General features: G+C 36.0%; 1 protein-coding gene across 3 annotated transcripts in view; it reads right to left on the bottom strand.

Moving 5' to 3' along the window:
• Positions 1-18,002, bottom strand: part of LOC103709002 — a 30,720-nt gene that overhangs the window by 6,556 nt on the left and 6,162 nt on the right. Inside the window, exons 4-11 of one of the 3 annotated variants that reach the window (XM_008794147.4) lie at positions 13,262-13,327; positions 13,077-13,153; positions 8,913-8,964; positions 6,852-6,917; positions 3,471-3,538; positions 3,349-3,397; positions 3,152-3,236; positions 2,950-3,048 (exon numbers count right to left, since the gene is read on the bottom strand). In XM_008794147.4, the coding sequence (XP_008792369.2) occupies positions 2,950-3,048; positions 3,152-3,236; positions 3,349-3,397; positions 3,471-3,538; positions 6,852-6,917; positions 8,913-8,964; positions 13,077-13,153; positions 13,262-13,327 (562 nt within the window). The remainder of the gene's footprint in view (positions 1-2,949; positions 3,049-3,151; positions 3,237-3,348; positions 3,398-3,470; positions 3,539-6,851; positions 6,918-8,912; positions 8,965-13,076; positions 13,154-13,261; positions 13,328-18,002) is intronic. The other 2 variants (XM_039131172.1, XM_039131173.1) reach the window with 2 other exon arrangements.

Raw genomic sequence — 18,002 nt, 5'->3', positions numbered from 1 at the left:
AAGATGTATGCATATGCCAGACGAGAATAAATGATAACTTTGAGCAGGTGCTATACACAAAAACAAGCACTACAAGATTTTAATTGCTTGGTCTGTAAGAAAAGATATTTTTAATCCAGAGAACATGTTAGTTAACCAGCATCATTACAAATACACTAGCAAACTGATAATCAAGAAGTCAGATAAACACAAAATATTAAATCTGGTTCTCATTTATCATTACTCAATGCTCATCTCCTCACCCGCATGTTCATGATATTGACAATCTAAAGTTGCTCTCAGGAATTGAAGACATCATTAAGGTTAAAAACATACAACTATTAGAACTTCAGAGACAAGGAGATGCACCAAAACTTACAAGCAGAAAAACTCTATTTAAAAAGAAAAAAAAAAACATTTAGCACAATAATTGGTCTACCATTTATCGGTGCTGTTTAAAATGATATTCCTGGAAAGACCTAACTTAGAGGTGTTTGATCTTCATACCTATCATTTTATGCAGAACAGTATGAATGCTAAAGAACTTTTATTTTTTTCTCAATTCCATATATAATATTAGAAAACAAGTCATTTTGAACTTGTGAGTTACGGATTCAGCTTCCTTCTTGTTACAGTATTTTACTTTTTGAGACCTATGGCAACACAATCAATATGAGACAACAAGAGATGGCGATAGGTTGCTCAAGAAGATGACTGACAGGGTATCATTACCTCTTGAATTGTGCTCGTGCTTTCACCCTGTTGACAAGATAAAGCAAGGAAAGACTAAACACTTTACATGACATGAAATAGGAAATTCTGCAAAGGACAATGTATTAGAACATGAGGTAGTCATGGAGGTTTTGTAACAATTGGGAGACACAAAGGGAAACAATGTAGGGGAAATTACACTAAATCCACTAATTAAACAATAAACCTAATGTTTGCTTGAGGTTCTTATGAAGGGGAAACCATATACGAGTTGCAAATACTTGGTTTTGCAGAGGCACCAGTCTTTGCAAAATGTCAACAACCATCATCATCTCTTTCCATAGGCCAACACAAAAGCCAAAGCACTTGTTTCTGGCCAAAAATCCCAGAAAGTCTCATCATGTCGCCTGGTAGCACAATGTCAGCAAAGTCTGATTCTGCCTATTTTTGGACCTTTTTTTTTAAGGGGGGTTTCAAAAATGATGATATAAAGAGGTGGCTTTACCAGATGTGATGAGACTTCCTAATTACTAGCATTTAAGGTGACACAATGGACCATAGGGAATAGGGGCATCTGGACCAATAGGGTGCACAATATCAAAATCAACTTTTTTCAACAAAAAAAAGGACTTATATATAAGAAGATGGTTTTAAGTCAAGACAACAATATAATATTTAATGTCTCCAGAAAAGAATTTTAATTAGGACTCTATAACATATTAGTCCTGCACATCTAAACTCCACCATACAAATTCTTTCTCAAAACATCACAATTAACATAATCAAGATTTGATATTGCAACAACTCAAGTTGCCCAAAATTCTTCTAAATACATAAAGCGAACTCTAACTCAGGATGATGACTTCTAGCACAAGACTATTAAGCATTAACTATTCTACAATATACCCAAGTAGTCTCAAAAGGTATATTTGCAATGGATATGCTCATAGAATTCCACAAATTATCTTAGTTTGTCTACTTTTAAATTCTCTTAGTTACGTAAAGCAAACTCTAACTCAGGATGACGACTTCTAGCATAAGACTATTAACTATTCTACAATATAGCCAACAAATCTCAAAAGGTATGTTTGCAACGGATATGACCCATAGAATTCCACAATTTATCTTAGTTTGTCTACTTTTAAATTCTCTCCTCATTAAATTTCATCTATAAATCCAAATACATAGTAGATCTTGTCTTCATGTAGTAATTATTATTATAAAGTACTCTAGATATCAGCAATCAGTTGCTCTTGGATGATTTAAACCTGATCCTTTTTAGGTCATCCAACCCAAATTGATACCGGTGCCCGTGCATGTAATGCCTTTTTGCCAATTGTTGAAGTATTGATGTCGGTGCCCATACAGGCACCTTGTGGATACAATACAGGCATGTGCAATACCAATATGACATCAACATATGGTACACCTCCTGATGCTGGCACAACAAAATAGACATGAAATAGCACGTGCCAATACAGTACATCTGTGGGGTATACTAGTAGGGCAAGCCAGTACCAGTACCAGTACCTCACTGGTAGGAAAAAGGGAACCAGTTAGCACCAATACTTGAATCTTTACTTCTTGCTTTAGAACTCTCGTGGTTTTTATGAATTTTTTTTTAATCTGAAACTTGCACATATTGTTCATACATTCTCATCTTATGATCGATACCTTTATACACTCCCCTCCCCACGCTAAACACACCACAAAATGATAAAAGGAAAATAACAGCTAAAAATGAATAAAAATAAAAAGAAATGAAATAAGGCAAAATGTTGGTTTTACCCACGACAAATGGAACTTTATTTAGCAAGCCTTTGTAGGTAAATCTCTAAGGAAACATATACATGGTGTATATGTATATATATTCTTGGGTTCTAGATGATATTATAAAAGCACTAAAATCAAGGTTAGGTGACTGCTATAGTTTTACAGGCTTTAACCACAACATCACCAAGTCATGATTATTAATTTAACATAACTCGGAACTAGAAAATGCTAAATCATCTCTACTAAGCACAAAACAGTTATAAAAACATGGCTTCAGAAATTAATTGGACTGGTCAAAAGAAATTTAAAAAAAATTAAGGTGCTCAAGATGTTGGAAAGGCAAATATTTAATAAACTCGTGAGCAAAATAAAAAAAATAAGAAAAGATTTTCTATTTCCTACCTATTAGTAATCAACAAAAAATAAATGTCTACATCAATTTTTAAGCAATTACCTATTTAGGGACCAAGGCTGAAACTCGCTTACCTGGATCAAGAGCCGAAATGACTGGTTGAACAAAATCTTTAAGCATTGGAGCAATAGAAGTTATGTTGCTCATGAAGGCTATAGCTATGATACAGTTACCTGGAATTTGAGTGACATATTAAAGGTCAAATATGACCAAAGAAATCCATCTAGTGCCCTTTAACCACAACTTCTGTAGCTAAAAATGGGTGCATCTATATACCGCTAAAATATCCAACCGCCTGGATAAGATTTGTTCCATATTTAAGCATTTTGGTAATATCTGTTGGAAGTTGAGGCCCGTGGTCCTAGTGAATAAAAAATTTCAGCATGATTTCTCTGCTGGATCATTCAAAAAGCATGATAAAACATGATATGAAAAAAGCAGTTCCGAAAAAAATGTAGGAGAAAGATACAAACCAGAGAAACATCAATTCTCCTCTCTACTCCTTTTCCATTTACCAAAAAACTGCAGCAAGACACATTATTATTCCTAAAGAGCTTTAGTTTTTCCAAATTTCAGGAATATGAACAACACATACCTTACTTGTGGAGGGCTTATGATGCAAGATGATATTTCTAAATTATGTGTCTGAGCTACAAACAGCCGCTGCAAAAATAACACAAAGTAAATCTATTTGATTCCATGTAGAGTATTTCTGAAATTCAGTAACAGCTAACAGCAAAGTGGGAACATATTCTCTATATTCATAATGAAGATGTTCTCAATGCATCTAAAATATGTTTTAATACCACTAAGCCTGCCAAAAAAAATTTATGGAGCAAAACAAGTTAGAAGCATATTTCCTACTCAACTACAGGCATCATTAAATGGATTTAGATACTTCTGAAGCCATGACAAAGCATGCAAATAAATCCTTGTTCTTTTGGGGGCAATACATGGTTTGAACCCAGGACCTCTTGAAGGGCAAGCCTTAAGGAGTGAGGTATCAACAAACTATGTCACCAGTTGTTGGCAATCAATCCATAATTTGACATGCTATCCATGGCATTCAAAAGTCAATCACATAGCATGGAAGAAGGCTTTGAAGCAAAACATCATGCTCAGTCACTTTCAATCTAAAATGTCAAGATCCACAACATTGGAAAGCAACAAGATAGCATCCAATCAAACCACAATAAATTGACAAGATAATATGGTAGCGATCCAATACCACTACAATGCAGCTTGCGAATCATTGTAGCAAAAACAATTAAGTAAAGGGACTTCAACTTAGTATGAACTAAACAAATATTTGAATCCGCATTATAGGACTTGGTTGCACCGCTCTTCGCTCCTGAATGAAGGGCTGCCATTAGAAGTAGAACTTGATCTGCTTGCAACAACCCACTGCTCATTCTCACCACCCGACGCTTCAACGGCCACCGAGGCATCAAGATTGCTTCCACAAAAGATGGAAGTTGCGAGTTTGACCATAGTATACAACAAGGTATGTTGCACCATTCCAAACCAAGCAGTTCGTCGAAGATTCTGCCAACCAAAATGGAACGCCAATGGAACCGGTTTGAATTGGACCAAATTGACCTGAACCAACCAATTCCTCCCTATTCCGAACGGTTCTAACCCAAATCCCCCAGTCCTTTAAAGTAATTCCTAGATTAATTAGGCGATTAGTGTTTAATATGGGCTGAAAAATACCAGAGGCTACATTAGCCATAATTAAAATCTAATTTTCAATATTTTATTTAAATTAAATATTATTTTTAATAAAATATTATTAATTTAAAAATTCATGACATTTCAGTAGCATATAAAGATATTTCAGATTTTTTTGGAGCATGTATCATATTTTCTTGATAGTTATGCAATTATACTTTTTTGAAAAATTAATATAAATAATATTAATAAAAGGAAAACTTGTGAAAATTTAGAATTATATAAATATAGTTTAGATGTGATCTTTTGAGACAACTAGCACACTTTTAGAAATTTTTGAAAATTTCAAAATTTTGAGTAATTTTAAATTAAAATTAATTAACCCATGAAAATTCATGGATAACTCGTAGATGCATAGTGATAATTTATGCAACTTTTTTCTAGGGTTGATAACAAGTGGATTTAAAAATTTGGAGATTACACGGTCGGTAGTAGAGCCGAAAAGCAAAAACGGTAAGAAATAGGATATCGAATGGTAGCACGACAAGATATTAATTATTGGAAGTGCAAGTGGTACTTCTCCGAGTGGTGGGGTCACAAGATTGAAGTAGTACCTAGCTGGTGGATATCTCGATGTTATAACCTCCCAAAAATGTGCCCAAAAGGTCTGTCAGCTTTTTAAGCAGGCTCTTCAAAACTTCAAAAAGGGAAAGAGAGATTATAGAAAAAAAAAGACAAGTTAGATAGAAAGGCAGCAAGACACGTAACATGTATTACATTAATCACACCATTCTTTAGGCATGTAACATAAAAAATCAAAGTATATTATATTTAAACATCATTAATGAACTCATAGAATCCTATGTTCCACTAAAAACTAAAAACCTTGAAAACAAAAAATATTTTTTTTTGGTTATCCGAACGGTTCGATATGGTACGCACAGTACCGGTACCGTACCGACTTCTTCCTATCTGTATGTAATCTAGTACTGAAACTGTGAACCTTTTGTTCAACCCCCATAAGACAAGGATATACTCAGCCGAGAAGTTTCAAAGTGCCTAAGAAAGATTTAGGAGAAACTAAACTAACCGAGGTGCATTAAATAAATCTATATTAGAAATTCCAAAGAAACTAATTACTATTATGCTGACCTGGGCAATATTGCAAGGAAAGGAAGGTATTGGAACAACCTACTTTCCCCAAAAACCACAAAAAGGAAAAGAGGAACTAGCTTAATATACAAAAACTAAGCTAACCCATGCTAATGCAAAAAAAAAAAAGCAAAACCAAGAAGTGCAAAGGAGAGAAAAGAAGAACCCCCCCCCTCTTCTCCCTTCATGACGCATTAAATCCCAGGCCAATCTCCTATGAGCCCTGTTGAGTCCTCTGCACCCTCCAGGAAGCTAAAAGGTTTGGAAATTACAACCTCCTTCAATTCAGGAAAGCCTTGATCTCTAGAAGTGTGCTCTTGCAATAAAGCTTGGATCTGCTTCTTTGAGATTTTTGGGTGATTCCTTAGCAATCTCTAGATCCCTCCAACCTTTTGAGAGCAAGGAGTTCATATAGGACCTTTGGGGCAAGACTAGAGATTGTGCATCCAATGTGGGACAAAAAGAATTAGTGAAAAATTACCTAAAACTCATCAAAATCGAGTGAAAATTCGAATAATGAGTTGGACATGAAGTTGAGGTAAGGAGCCTTTTTGACTGTAGAACCATCACCATTGGAAGCTAATGCACACCAACTAGTCAAGTGTTGGTAGACAACCAATGGTCAGAATCCAACGTCAGTTGACCCCTTCAAGAAACATGGTGACCACTAATGGTTTCCATGTAGCACCAGTAGGGTACAGATAACAAGAATCTAACATTAATAAGATACTGACAGTGATGTTGCACTATTGATAGAATCCAATAAGGCCTAGAGCACCGTTTCCTTGTAAAATCAAAAGCTATGCATGGTATAAAGAATGTCTCGAGGCTAGACCTCTATTATTGGAGCATGGAGATCTAAGGCACCGTTGTTGTGGACACTTGGGTCTTTCTCATAGGATGTCAAAAGCTGGGTGACTACACATGTCAAGTACTTAAATTAGACCTTCTAAAACTAGTAAAGAATAATGTACGGATGGATGATTGCATGAAATGAAAGAGATTTAGCTTCCAATGAAACTAAGTTTTGTTTAAACTTTAAACTAAACTGCCCATTTTTCCATACAATGACCCAACTGAATTAAATGGAGCAAATGCTTTCACAATCATATATATAACCATAAATAAATCGGCTCTAAAGAAAATTGCTTACTATCCTTTCTTCTGGGGATATATTCTTTTCAATCTGAAAATCAGCCATCAAAATGTCATAACCAGGCTACAAAACAGACACAACGATGAGTTAATACTTGAACTGCTGAAGTTCAGGTTGTTTCTAGGATTTCTAAAACAATATATAGCAGAAAATAAAAAATAAAAAAAAAAAGCAACTTCAGAAGACAGGATTAAAATGCAAGTATAAATTTTGTCCAAGCAACTATGATTGGTATAAAGGGTCGATATCAAGTTGACAGAAAATTACAAAATCTTCCTCATTCCATTATGAATCATTTTCTAAGAGTGATGCTTCATAGTTGAACCTGTCTTTTTAGAATTGCATTTAGTATTGTTGTCATAATGGAACCGAGATATGGATATGCAATGAGAGCTCATAACCTTAGCAAGAAATAACTACACTGCCACTACAAAGAGCCTTCCCCCACAATACCATGCCTCTCTAGTTCCACTTCCACTGGAGAGTCATGCCCCTTCCATATTTCAATTTTACCCACATCTCTTGTTTCTTTTCCAATTTTTCCTTTTTGGTCCATAAACATGCTCACTTTTCTCCTCAACTCTAAGGACAGAGCATCTAATTAAATCATAATACAAGCCCACCATTTACTGTATGAAACTCACAACAGTAGAAGTACAAAGTTCACAACAATCCACGGAATCATGTGTCATGCTATTCAGTATTTAAAATCTTATGCATCCGTCCAAAAACCCAACCCTAAATCTAATTCCCTCATATAATGTAGACATTGACTAAAGATCTTCCAAAGTCCAAACAACCTTAAGAAGATTAAAGGATACAAAAATATGGAGCTTTTTTTATGAACATAAACCTAACAACCTATCTTGCAGTGATTGAAAAAAAAGAAGGGGGAAAACCCTTTTGCATCTTGGTCATAAACCAACACAAGGCAAAGCACGGCAACAAATAATTTATTTTGCAATGCCCATATCTATAATACAAGTGCTGGCCATATTTCCACATCCAAAGAACAATAGAAAAATTATTTTACAGAATTGTTGATAACCAAAAATTTGAGTCTTCAGCTTATGGTATACAAAAATAAAGCCTTTTTAGCTATCGACATTTGGATACACCATTTTTTTGTATCTATAAACACACATACACTCTATATACATACACACACACATGTATGTATGTATATATGGGGGCATACCGTACCATAACGTACACACACAAGGTACGCCGTACTGGCCTGAACCAAGCAGTATGGGGGCGTACCGTACCATACTGGTTCGGTACCAGTATCTGGTACAGGTGGCGTATTGATACTCAATATACCAAAAAAAGCATGTATCGTACTGCACTGATACCGTGCTAGTGTGGCACCGATACGGGGTGCGGTACCGAGATGGCAAACCTTGCACACACACACACATACATACATATATATATATACACACACACACACATATATATGTAATACAATTGTTACATGACAAGTGGGTTTTTTTTATCGGATAACTACGTCCCCAACCCCAAGGTCTTTTTCCCAATAGCACTCCTATTGATTTCGGCTTTACTAAATGAATAAATCAGCTTCATTCAAACCCAAATTATGATTAGTGTTTACTGTTGCAGAATAAACCAATTGTAGAATTGGACAAGATGTTCGATAAGGCATGAGTTCCATACATTCTTTTTTCATAATCCCCTACACGGGGAAAGAATTTTTTTTCTTCTTTTTACTCTATAAATAAGAGCCGCCCAACCATGTTGATTAAATGTTTGAGTACTCAAAGCCTCTCGTGAATCTGGATATAGATTATATATATATATATAATCTATATATTATATGCATAAAAAAATACAGGAAGGGTAAGGTATGTTTTCTCATAAACTACTTATTTTTATCAAAATACTCTGATATCAGATAACTATCCCAGATAACCATGTTGATAGATGTAAGATCAAGATCATGTTTCCAATATTATGAGCTGTAGCTTCAAGATTTATGCACAAGAGAAAGATATGAAATAGCTAATATAAATAATTTAAGAAGGAAAAAGATTAAACCTTTGCTTCCAAAGAAACGATGACACGGCATAACTTCAACTGGGGATAAAACCTACAAATATGATCAAGAATGATAAATCTGTAATAGCTAATAAGAAAAATCATCAATAATTCAAAAGGGTGTAAGAAATCAGAGGGTGACAAGCATGCTAGAGCAGTTTTGCAATTTAAAACAAAACAACCTCAGTTCATATTGTTATCTCCCTTCTCTTCCAATACATAACCCTGGCAATGACATTATATGAGCCAGTGGATTCTTTTCTCTTCTACTAAATTTCATAGGAATCAATCCTAGAAAAGAAAAGGATCAAGGCCCAAACCAACGAGCATAGAAACACTCCACTAAGATGAATGTGGAAACTCCTATGCAGTATAATAAAAAACTTTTATTTCTTCTTTCAATAGCTTCGGTCAAAAACTAAAAAATACATGTTATAGCACATCTCACACGCTTTTAGACATGAAAGACGGTATTCTTTCCCAAAAGCTATAAAACACAGAGGACATCATCTTTCAAACAGAAAGAAGCTTAGCTCCCATCAAATCACAGATTCTAGATTCACGACATTACAGCATTCTAAACAAACAAATGAAAAATGAAATAACATGGAAATGGAAAACAAAATAAATTCACATTCTCCAAAGAAGAATTATGACTACCATATACAATTAGTAGTGTATCAACTAGTATTAGGTCAATATATGAGACAATATGACCTAAAGTACAAGAGGTATATGTGTAAAGGTGGCAATTTCTGACCCTACCCAAACCAACCCATCAGGTTCCTGAGTCGGGTATGGATCAGCCAATTCCAACCTGCCAGCGGGTCAGTCAGGTTTAGGTCAGGGCCTCCAACCCATTAAATCATAGCGAGGAGATTATATAATATATAGTTTTTTAAATTACTATATTGATTTTCATATATTTTAGAAAATTATAATATACTAATTTATGAGCCATTGGACCATTTGTCAGATGGCTTAGAACGAAAAGGAGAGATGAGTTGTAGTACAACTAGTCCAAAAAGTATGAAAAATAGCCTAATCATTTAATATAAAGGCCAAAACTAAAGGGGCTTGGGCCTTAAACAGGTCAGCAGTCTGGTTGCAGGTCGGCTGCGGTTTGGGTTAAGGTCAGGCATTCCTGACCTGCTAGCAGGTCAGGTCAGGCCCTACAGGCATGATTGCCACCCCAGTATATGTGGCAGTTAGTCACCTAGGCCCTTAAATTTAGCATCAAAATACACAAATCAAACACGTAAGACATGACACTTGGGTAAGGCTCCCTAAGATAAAAAAAATTGAATGATGAAACAATTCACTTTACCTGCACCCAACACCTCTCCTTTTTCATGTAACCTAGTTTAAAGTAAATGCAAGAACCATAAATGTCAGTACATACAACATATATTTTGACTTAGAATCATCATGCCTTAAGTACCATTTCGATGCTATACTCCATGTACTATAAAAAGTGTTTGCACCACTAAACTATAAAGAGTAAAGATTTTTATGCCAGTATCAATGTTTGTCTCGGCGTCTAAAAAAGATAGCAGCATAACAATTAGAGTCAAAGCAATTCAGTAACATGGGAGAATAAACATGAATAGAGAGGCAATGAGGAACAGATTTCTATAGTTGAAAGGTATTGAGTCACTTCATGTAAGCTCTCTATTCTCCTATTCATCAATCAACAGTTTCAAATGGCTGAAAACTCCACTTTTTTTCAGCTTAAAATGATAGCCCTATCATCCAATTAGCTCAGTCCAGATGTTTGTTGGACCAAAGGTGTTGGAAACAAGATTTAAAGCTGGTGATGGTGGGCAAGCCTGTTGGCAACCAGCAGGGCATGTGCCATATATATCAGACAACATCATGCCCAGACCAAAGAAAAAAACATTTAAAAAATAAGTTTAAACTACAAATAGAAGGTTAAATGGTAGGTGTCATGCCAACCGTGCCATGTGCCTCTACTGGTTTGCTATGCACTGGCTGGTAGAGACCGGCAGAGCCAACACCTAAATTCTTTGTTCAAAAAAGTTCTCTTTTCAAGTCAGTGTCTTGGACAAAGACCTCTCTTCTGTAATTCATTGTTGACAACATTTAACTAGAATAAGAAAAGGAATGACAAAGTGATATTTGACAATAATTGCTCCTCATCCTTTGGAGTTCTACCCAAAGTTACCTCCAGTGGTTTTGTGAGGCATCATATGTAATGCCGTAATCTCACCACTCACAGGCACATCCAGCCCACCAACTTCCCCAAAAGAATAACGAGTGATCTGAAAATCTCACCCTACAATATTATATTCACATCCAAAGACATGTCAACACTAGAGAAAATCTCCAATGTGCATCACTTCTGTGAATTCAGCAATAAAAAGAAATACCAATAGAAGTCGCAGTAAACCCATGATTACCTTAAAATCATCTCCCAGGATGATTTTGTGGACCTCCATTTCTACTTTAAATTTCCTAATAGTTAACGAAGCAGCATTTGAAGCAGTGCCAAGTTGGCACTGCCAACACTAGAACACTAGTTATATTATCTCCAATGTGCATCACTTCTGTGAATTCAGCAGTAAAAAGAAACATCAATGGAAGTTGCAGTAATCCATAATATGAAAGCTGAGGTTCTCATTGCCTGCTCATATAGGCCAAATATCAACTTCCTGTGATGATATGAATGTTAAGGTTCTTATTCCAAATTTACAACATTTTGCATTATTTTAGTCCCCTAGAATGGTTGGGAAGAAGTTCCAGTAAATCCATAACATGAAAGTAACAGTTCTTATTGCTTGCTCAGATGAACAAGTTGCAGTAGCAGTAAATCCATGATCTGAAAGTCAAGGTTCTTAGATGTGCTTGCTCAGATGAAGAACTAGTAATCTATGATATTAAAGTTAAGGTTCTTATCGCTTGCTCAGGTAGGCCAAACATCAACTTTCTGTGACGATATGAAAGAAGAAAATCTTATTCCAAATTTAGCACATTTTTCATTACTTTAATCTCCTAGAATGGTTGTAAAAGAAGAAAATCTACATGTCCTATTTGGTTTGGTGAGACCTCCAGCAATAAGCAGATGGTAAAGTAAATCAATCAACCTCGATAATGGCCTTCATGCAGACTGAACAGAGCAGATCTCTAACAGGATGGAGGCAGTTCATGAACCAAAATTCAAGTATATACAAATTATTGTCATGAAGAAGAGAACACGTGGAATCTTATCTTAAACAAAGACAAAGTGTCACTGGCCAGTGATCCATGAAGATCAGAAGATACAGAATTCCCTCTTTTTGGAGGATAGCACCCAAAAGAATGGTAAACTACATGTATACAAGGGAAGATGGGAAGACAGCTAGACATGCAAGGAGGATGTGAAGACACATGATTGATTTGTCATGCATGATATGGTGAATGTAGGTCTCAGGTCCTACATCACCTAAACTTCACAAGGTTATTTTAATCATTTTAGTTTGAAAACAATTATTGAACAAGAAAAGTCATTAATTTAGCAATTGTTATGTGGATTTAGCATACCATACTCTATTCCCATTGTCTTCTAATATATTCTTTCAACCCCATCACGTGGTGATGGCCACATCCCCCTAAAGATATCAAAAAGAGGTGAAGCAGAATTTTTACATAATGTCAAAATCTTTGCATTAATGTTTTTGATATGCTTAATTGCTGGACTGCTGAGTGTGGCAAAAACAATGATTTCAGAAGCATACGACTTTCCCTCGTATTTTAAGTGGAAGGACTTATGGCGAGTAACGTTTTAAATTTTAAGCCATGGGTGCTATGGGAAATTTTTAAAGAATAAACATGTGGAGGAGATGAAATCAGCATGATGCATTCGGCAAATTTGCTATTTTACCCTGGTAAGAACCACAAATGTATGACTGTTGAATCTAACTCTCTGACCAAATATTGCTATTCAAGAGGAGAGAAATGTCAAAAAAAAGAAAGAAATTATGACAGTCAATAATCAAGATCAAAGAAGGTTTTAAGAATACATGAATATCAATCAAGAGAAGAAACACTACCAAAAAGAACATAATGGTTATTATGACCACAAAATTTTCAATTCACAAAACATAAAATTCACCAAAAAAACTAAATCCATCTCACAAAAATGTTCATAGAGATTAATAAAGATACCTAGACATGACTTTTGAAATAGTATCTAACGCATTGCTCGCTTCCTCGGTAATGCTTGTACAAAAGCTGCTATATAACTATGCAAAAAAAAAACCTGTATTCGTAAAGATTGCCATTAAATGGCCAAAGTAAATAAACAAGATAGAGGTTGCTACAATTTGATGTATACAAACAAATTTTCAGACCTCATTTGTCATGCTAAGAAGTTCATCGGCATCTGCAATTTGAAACCATCCATTCTTACAAGCATTCTATAAAACAAACATCATATCCAGCAGTTAACAAAACTTTGCACTCACCAAAAGAAAGATAATTATGTAGTATAGAAGACTGTTACATCACACTTCTGAGATCAAACAAAGGACTACAAAAACAATAAAGAATAAAATGCCGGAAAGAATAAACTAAGATGGATATACAACTCTTTCAAAGTGAACCAACTGCTTGAAGCCCTTGGGATTTTAACCACATACACTGAAAACAATTTCTACCGAGGACATGACAAACATCTAACTGAATGAATGTGTAATACAGAAGTAGAAAAGGAACCACAAACAGAATTTGTAAATTACATGTCACATTTAGTTAAACTGTGAGAAACTTGGTTTCCAGCCCTTCAAGGCAGCAAGCATTGACAGTTGCAGATTAGCACAACTACAATTGGACGAATTAAAATCAAATTTAGATTTCTTTAAAAAAGCTTCAAATAGTTAAGCAAAGATCCATCACAGGAAGAAGCCTATGACCAAACATCACCAATTTGCAAGGTTAGATAGTATTACATGCCAAACTTTGGTATACTTGAAAGATTTCGCTGTGGTGTTTGGTCCTTTAAGGTACCTTTTCTTGGTTCATTTCCAACTAATGCAAAACAACAGCAAATAAATGACAAAACTAGTTTCCATTTTTTGACAGCCATGACAAAGAATAACAAAGATTCTTCCTGAAGGTGGCACATCCATTCCTTTAATCAGTAGGCATAGCAAATAAAAAAGAAAAAATTAAATTGTTTTCCTGCAGCAAGTCAAAAGTGAAGAAAGACTGTGCTGGCTCCTTAAACAGTTAAAAGCTCACCAGCGAATACCAACAATATTCTCATGAAAAGCTAGGCCTGCATAGATAAATGTAAATAAAGATGAACATGGAGATATATCCTCCACTATCCTTACCTCTGTCACAACTCACAACCAAACATAATAAATTGCTAACTAAAAAAAAATATTACACTGGGAATATTAATGGTTTAACACTATATAGACCCCACAGCAAATTCATAATGATACTAGATGTGCAATTATCAAATGAGTTCATTTTTATTCAATACTTGTCCACCTTTTTAACAACATACGACAGGTTCTCATCGCACAAATAACATGCATAAGAAAGTAGTCTACAAGCTTTGACATGGATGGTCCATTACGCAAAAATAAGTACGCAATTAACGGACAATATGCAGATATATAGAATTGTTTTGGCAGAAACTAGACATGTTGTTCATCTGAGATCAGCCTGTGTTTGCTCCAAATAAACAAGACCTCACCGAAATTTGCATACAAGTTCTCAAGCAAGTCAAAACCCAACCTTTTTAAACTAATTCATCTGAAAAGGATTCACCTAAAAAACTAAAGCAACAAGATTCCCCTCTGATATGTGATTGAACAACTATATCCCGTTAAGCATAGCAGATTTCTCAACCAGAATATACTTCTTCAATCTTCCCTCGCATGATTTCCTCAATCATGGTTGCAACTCGAGCAGGTTGAATCAGGTTAACGGCAAACCCTAAACCAACCCTGCCTCTATACCTCCCAATCTAGTGTGATAATGGGTTGGGATTTCTCTAACCCAACCCAACCCTTCCCCATCTTAAGCAAAATTCAGTTTGGGTCAGGTTAGTCAACTCAGATCAAGTTGAGCCATATTAATCAGTCAAGTTGAATAAGAAAATTAAGATAAGGAAAATATTTACGACCAGTTATGATTTATGGCACAGAATGTTACAATTAGAAACAACATGTGCACAAGATAAGTATCGCTAAAGTGAGAATGTTGAGATCGATATGTAGTAATGAAGAAATAAAGCCATTCATAAAAAGGTAAAGGTAGAACCAATTAAGGACAAATTGAAAGAAGGACAACTTCGATAGTTTGGGCATATACAACGTAGACAGACGGTTACCCTGATACAAAGGAGTGATTTGCTACAAAATAGAGGTAGATCAAAATCACATGAGATGAAGTAGCAAAGAAGGACCTAATATCGGTATATATTCAGAAAGTATGGCCCCTCAATAGAATGGAATGGAAGAAAAGGATTCATGGTAGCCGACCCTAACTAATTTGGGATTAGGTTGAGTTGAGCTGAATTGTTAGACCAATAGTTGTTGGATTGAGATCTCATTCACCAATATAATGACACACTCAAATATAATTTAATAAGGCTAAGGATATAATTATATGAAACATTCAAGTAACTTGTACAAAACGTAAATATGAATTTGAAACATATTTGTATATGAACTAGTCATTAACTTATATATGGGTTGGGTTCAGTTGGATCAGGGAGGGTTGGGTTTGGGTTAGATTATGGTTGGGTTCTAGTTGGGTTGAAGGTTAACCTAAATCCAACACAACCTAGGGTCTATTGGGATTTTAGAGCCCAAGCCCAACACAAATTTCTAAAACCTTAACCCGACTGACCCAATGAGTAGGTTGGGTGGACAGGCTCAGATTGAGCCCAACCCAAGTTGCACCCATATGAAATATGTCCAATTGCCTTTACTTTCTAATTGGTTTTCCAATTTTCTTTTATCTATTTTGGGGGATTTAAGTTATTTATGAGTTCTTAACAAGTCCAATTCATGACTAATCTAGGTCATTCTAGAACTAACACTCAGCAAACCAAGTTTTCACATCATGTTTAGTAATGTCTTTTTCTTTTTCTTCTTTTTTCTGAGGAAATTCGTGCTTCACACTGTGATACCAAATTAGCATTTATTTAGACTTGCTTAAACAAAAGAAAATAAGAGAAAATTTTAAAGAATTTTCCAGGGAAAACAACTCTACAAACAAATGTTTTATGATTTACTTATTACCACAAATCAAGGAAAGCCGTACCGGTCCGTACCGGCCGGTACGGGCCGGTACGAACCGGTCCGGTGCTTGACCGATACCGGAGAGCGATGAAAACCGGTATATCCGGTTTTCATCTGTGTACCGGCCGGTACGGACCCCGTACCGGCCGGTACGGGACTCGTACCGGTGCGAACCGGCCGGTTCGCACCGGTACGGGTGGTTTTTTTTTTTTTTTTTACGAAACCACAGCTTCGCGCTGTGGTTTCAAAAACCACGCGCGCGCGTGGTTTCAAAAACCACGCGCCGCGCGTGGTTTTAGGGAGAAGTGGCCCACGGGGCCACTTCTTTCAATTTTTTTTTTTTTTTTCGGGGAACCACAGCGAGGCGCTGTGGTTCCCAAAACCACCGCGGCGCGTGGTTTCAAAAACCACGCGCCGCGCGTGGTTTTGTGAAGGAAGTGGCCAACCGGCCACTTCTTTCAATGAAAAAAAAAAATAAAAAATTGCTGTGGCCGACAGGCCACAGCTTTCTCCCTTTTTTTAATAGGAAAAGGAGTGGCCGGAGGCCACTCCTTCCCATTAAAAACCAAGAAGCGGCCGACCGGCCACTTCTTTCCGTACGAATTTAACATTACTAAGCTGGGATTTTCTGTTAATCTGGGATTAACTTAAGCCTCTCGTTCGGTTATAAAAACCGAACGAGGCTCACTTCTTTCCCAAACAATTTGAGGTTGAGACTTGAGAGGTTCTAGTTAAGGTGCGGAGACGGAAAGATTTGAGAGATAGCGAGGAGGAGGTCCTGCCCAAAAAATCCAGCGGAGACTATTTAAGGTGCGGTTTTTTTATCCTATATTATTTCATTAATTTTGTTAATAATTTATTTTAAAAAAATAGTTTATAAATTACTTAAATAATAAGATAATGCAAAAATTTACTTTATTAGCTTAATTTTTTGATAAGTTGTCCTTTTATGATAGAAATGGGTTCTATTTAAGGTGCGGAGACGGAAAGATTTGAGAGATAGCGAGGAGGAGGTCCTGCCCAAAAAATCCAGCGGAGACTATTTAAGGTGCGGTTTTTTTATCCTATATTATTTCATTAATTTTGTTAATAATTTATTTAAAAAAATAGTTTATAAATTACTTAAATAATAAGATAATGCAAAAATTTACTTTATTAGCTTAATTTTTTGATAAGTTGTCCTTTTATGATAGAAATGGGTTCTATTTAAGGTGCGGAGACGGAAAGATTTGAGAGATAGCGAGGAGGAGGTCCTGCCCAAAAAATCCAGCGGAGACTATTTAAGGTGCGGTTTTTTTATCCTATATTACTTCATTAATTTTGTTAATAATTTATTTAAAAAAAATAGTTTATAAATTACTTAAATAATAAGATAATGCAAAAATTTACTTTATTAGCTTAATTTTTTGATAAGTTGTCCTTTTATGATAGAAATGGAGCCATCAAGAAAAACGAACCCTGCAAAGCGTGATATTGGCTGGTCTTATGGGCGAAGACTTGGAAGTGAGGGGCAACGACACCAGTTTCAATGCAAGTTTTGCGACAAGGTTTTCAAGGGAGGAGGGGTAACCAGGTTGAAGCAACACTTAGCCGGAAATTCCGGTGAGGTTGCTACGTGCCGAAATTGTCCTAACGAGATTCGTGTGCTGATGAGGCAGAATCTTGCTGAGGCCAAAGAAGCGAAGGAGGTGGCTTCCAAGAAGAGGGCGGAGGTCGATCGCCAAGCGGCAGAGCCACCTTCCTATCACTCTAGGGAGCCAGAGGAGGTCGAGGATCTAGATGAGGAGGAGGCAGATATTCAGGCGGCCATGCATGCAAGCCTGGATGATCA

Source organism: Phoenix dactylifera, chromosome 11 (genome assembly GCF_009389715.1).
Source record: "Phoenix dactylifera cultivar Barhee BC4 chromosome 11, palm_55x_up_171113_PBpolish2nd_filt_p, whole genome shotgun sequence".
In the NCBI taxonomy this organism is placed as follows: Eukaryota; Viridiplantae; Streptophyta; class Magnoliopsida; order Arecales; family Arecaceae; genus Phoenix; species Phoenix dactylifera.
Note: the sequence above shows the minus strand (reverse complement) of the source record. Positions and strands in the feature narration are given on the sequence as shown.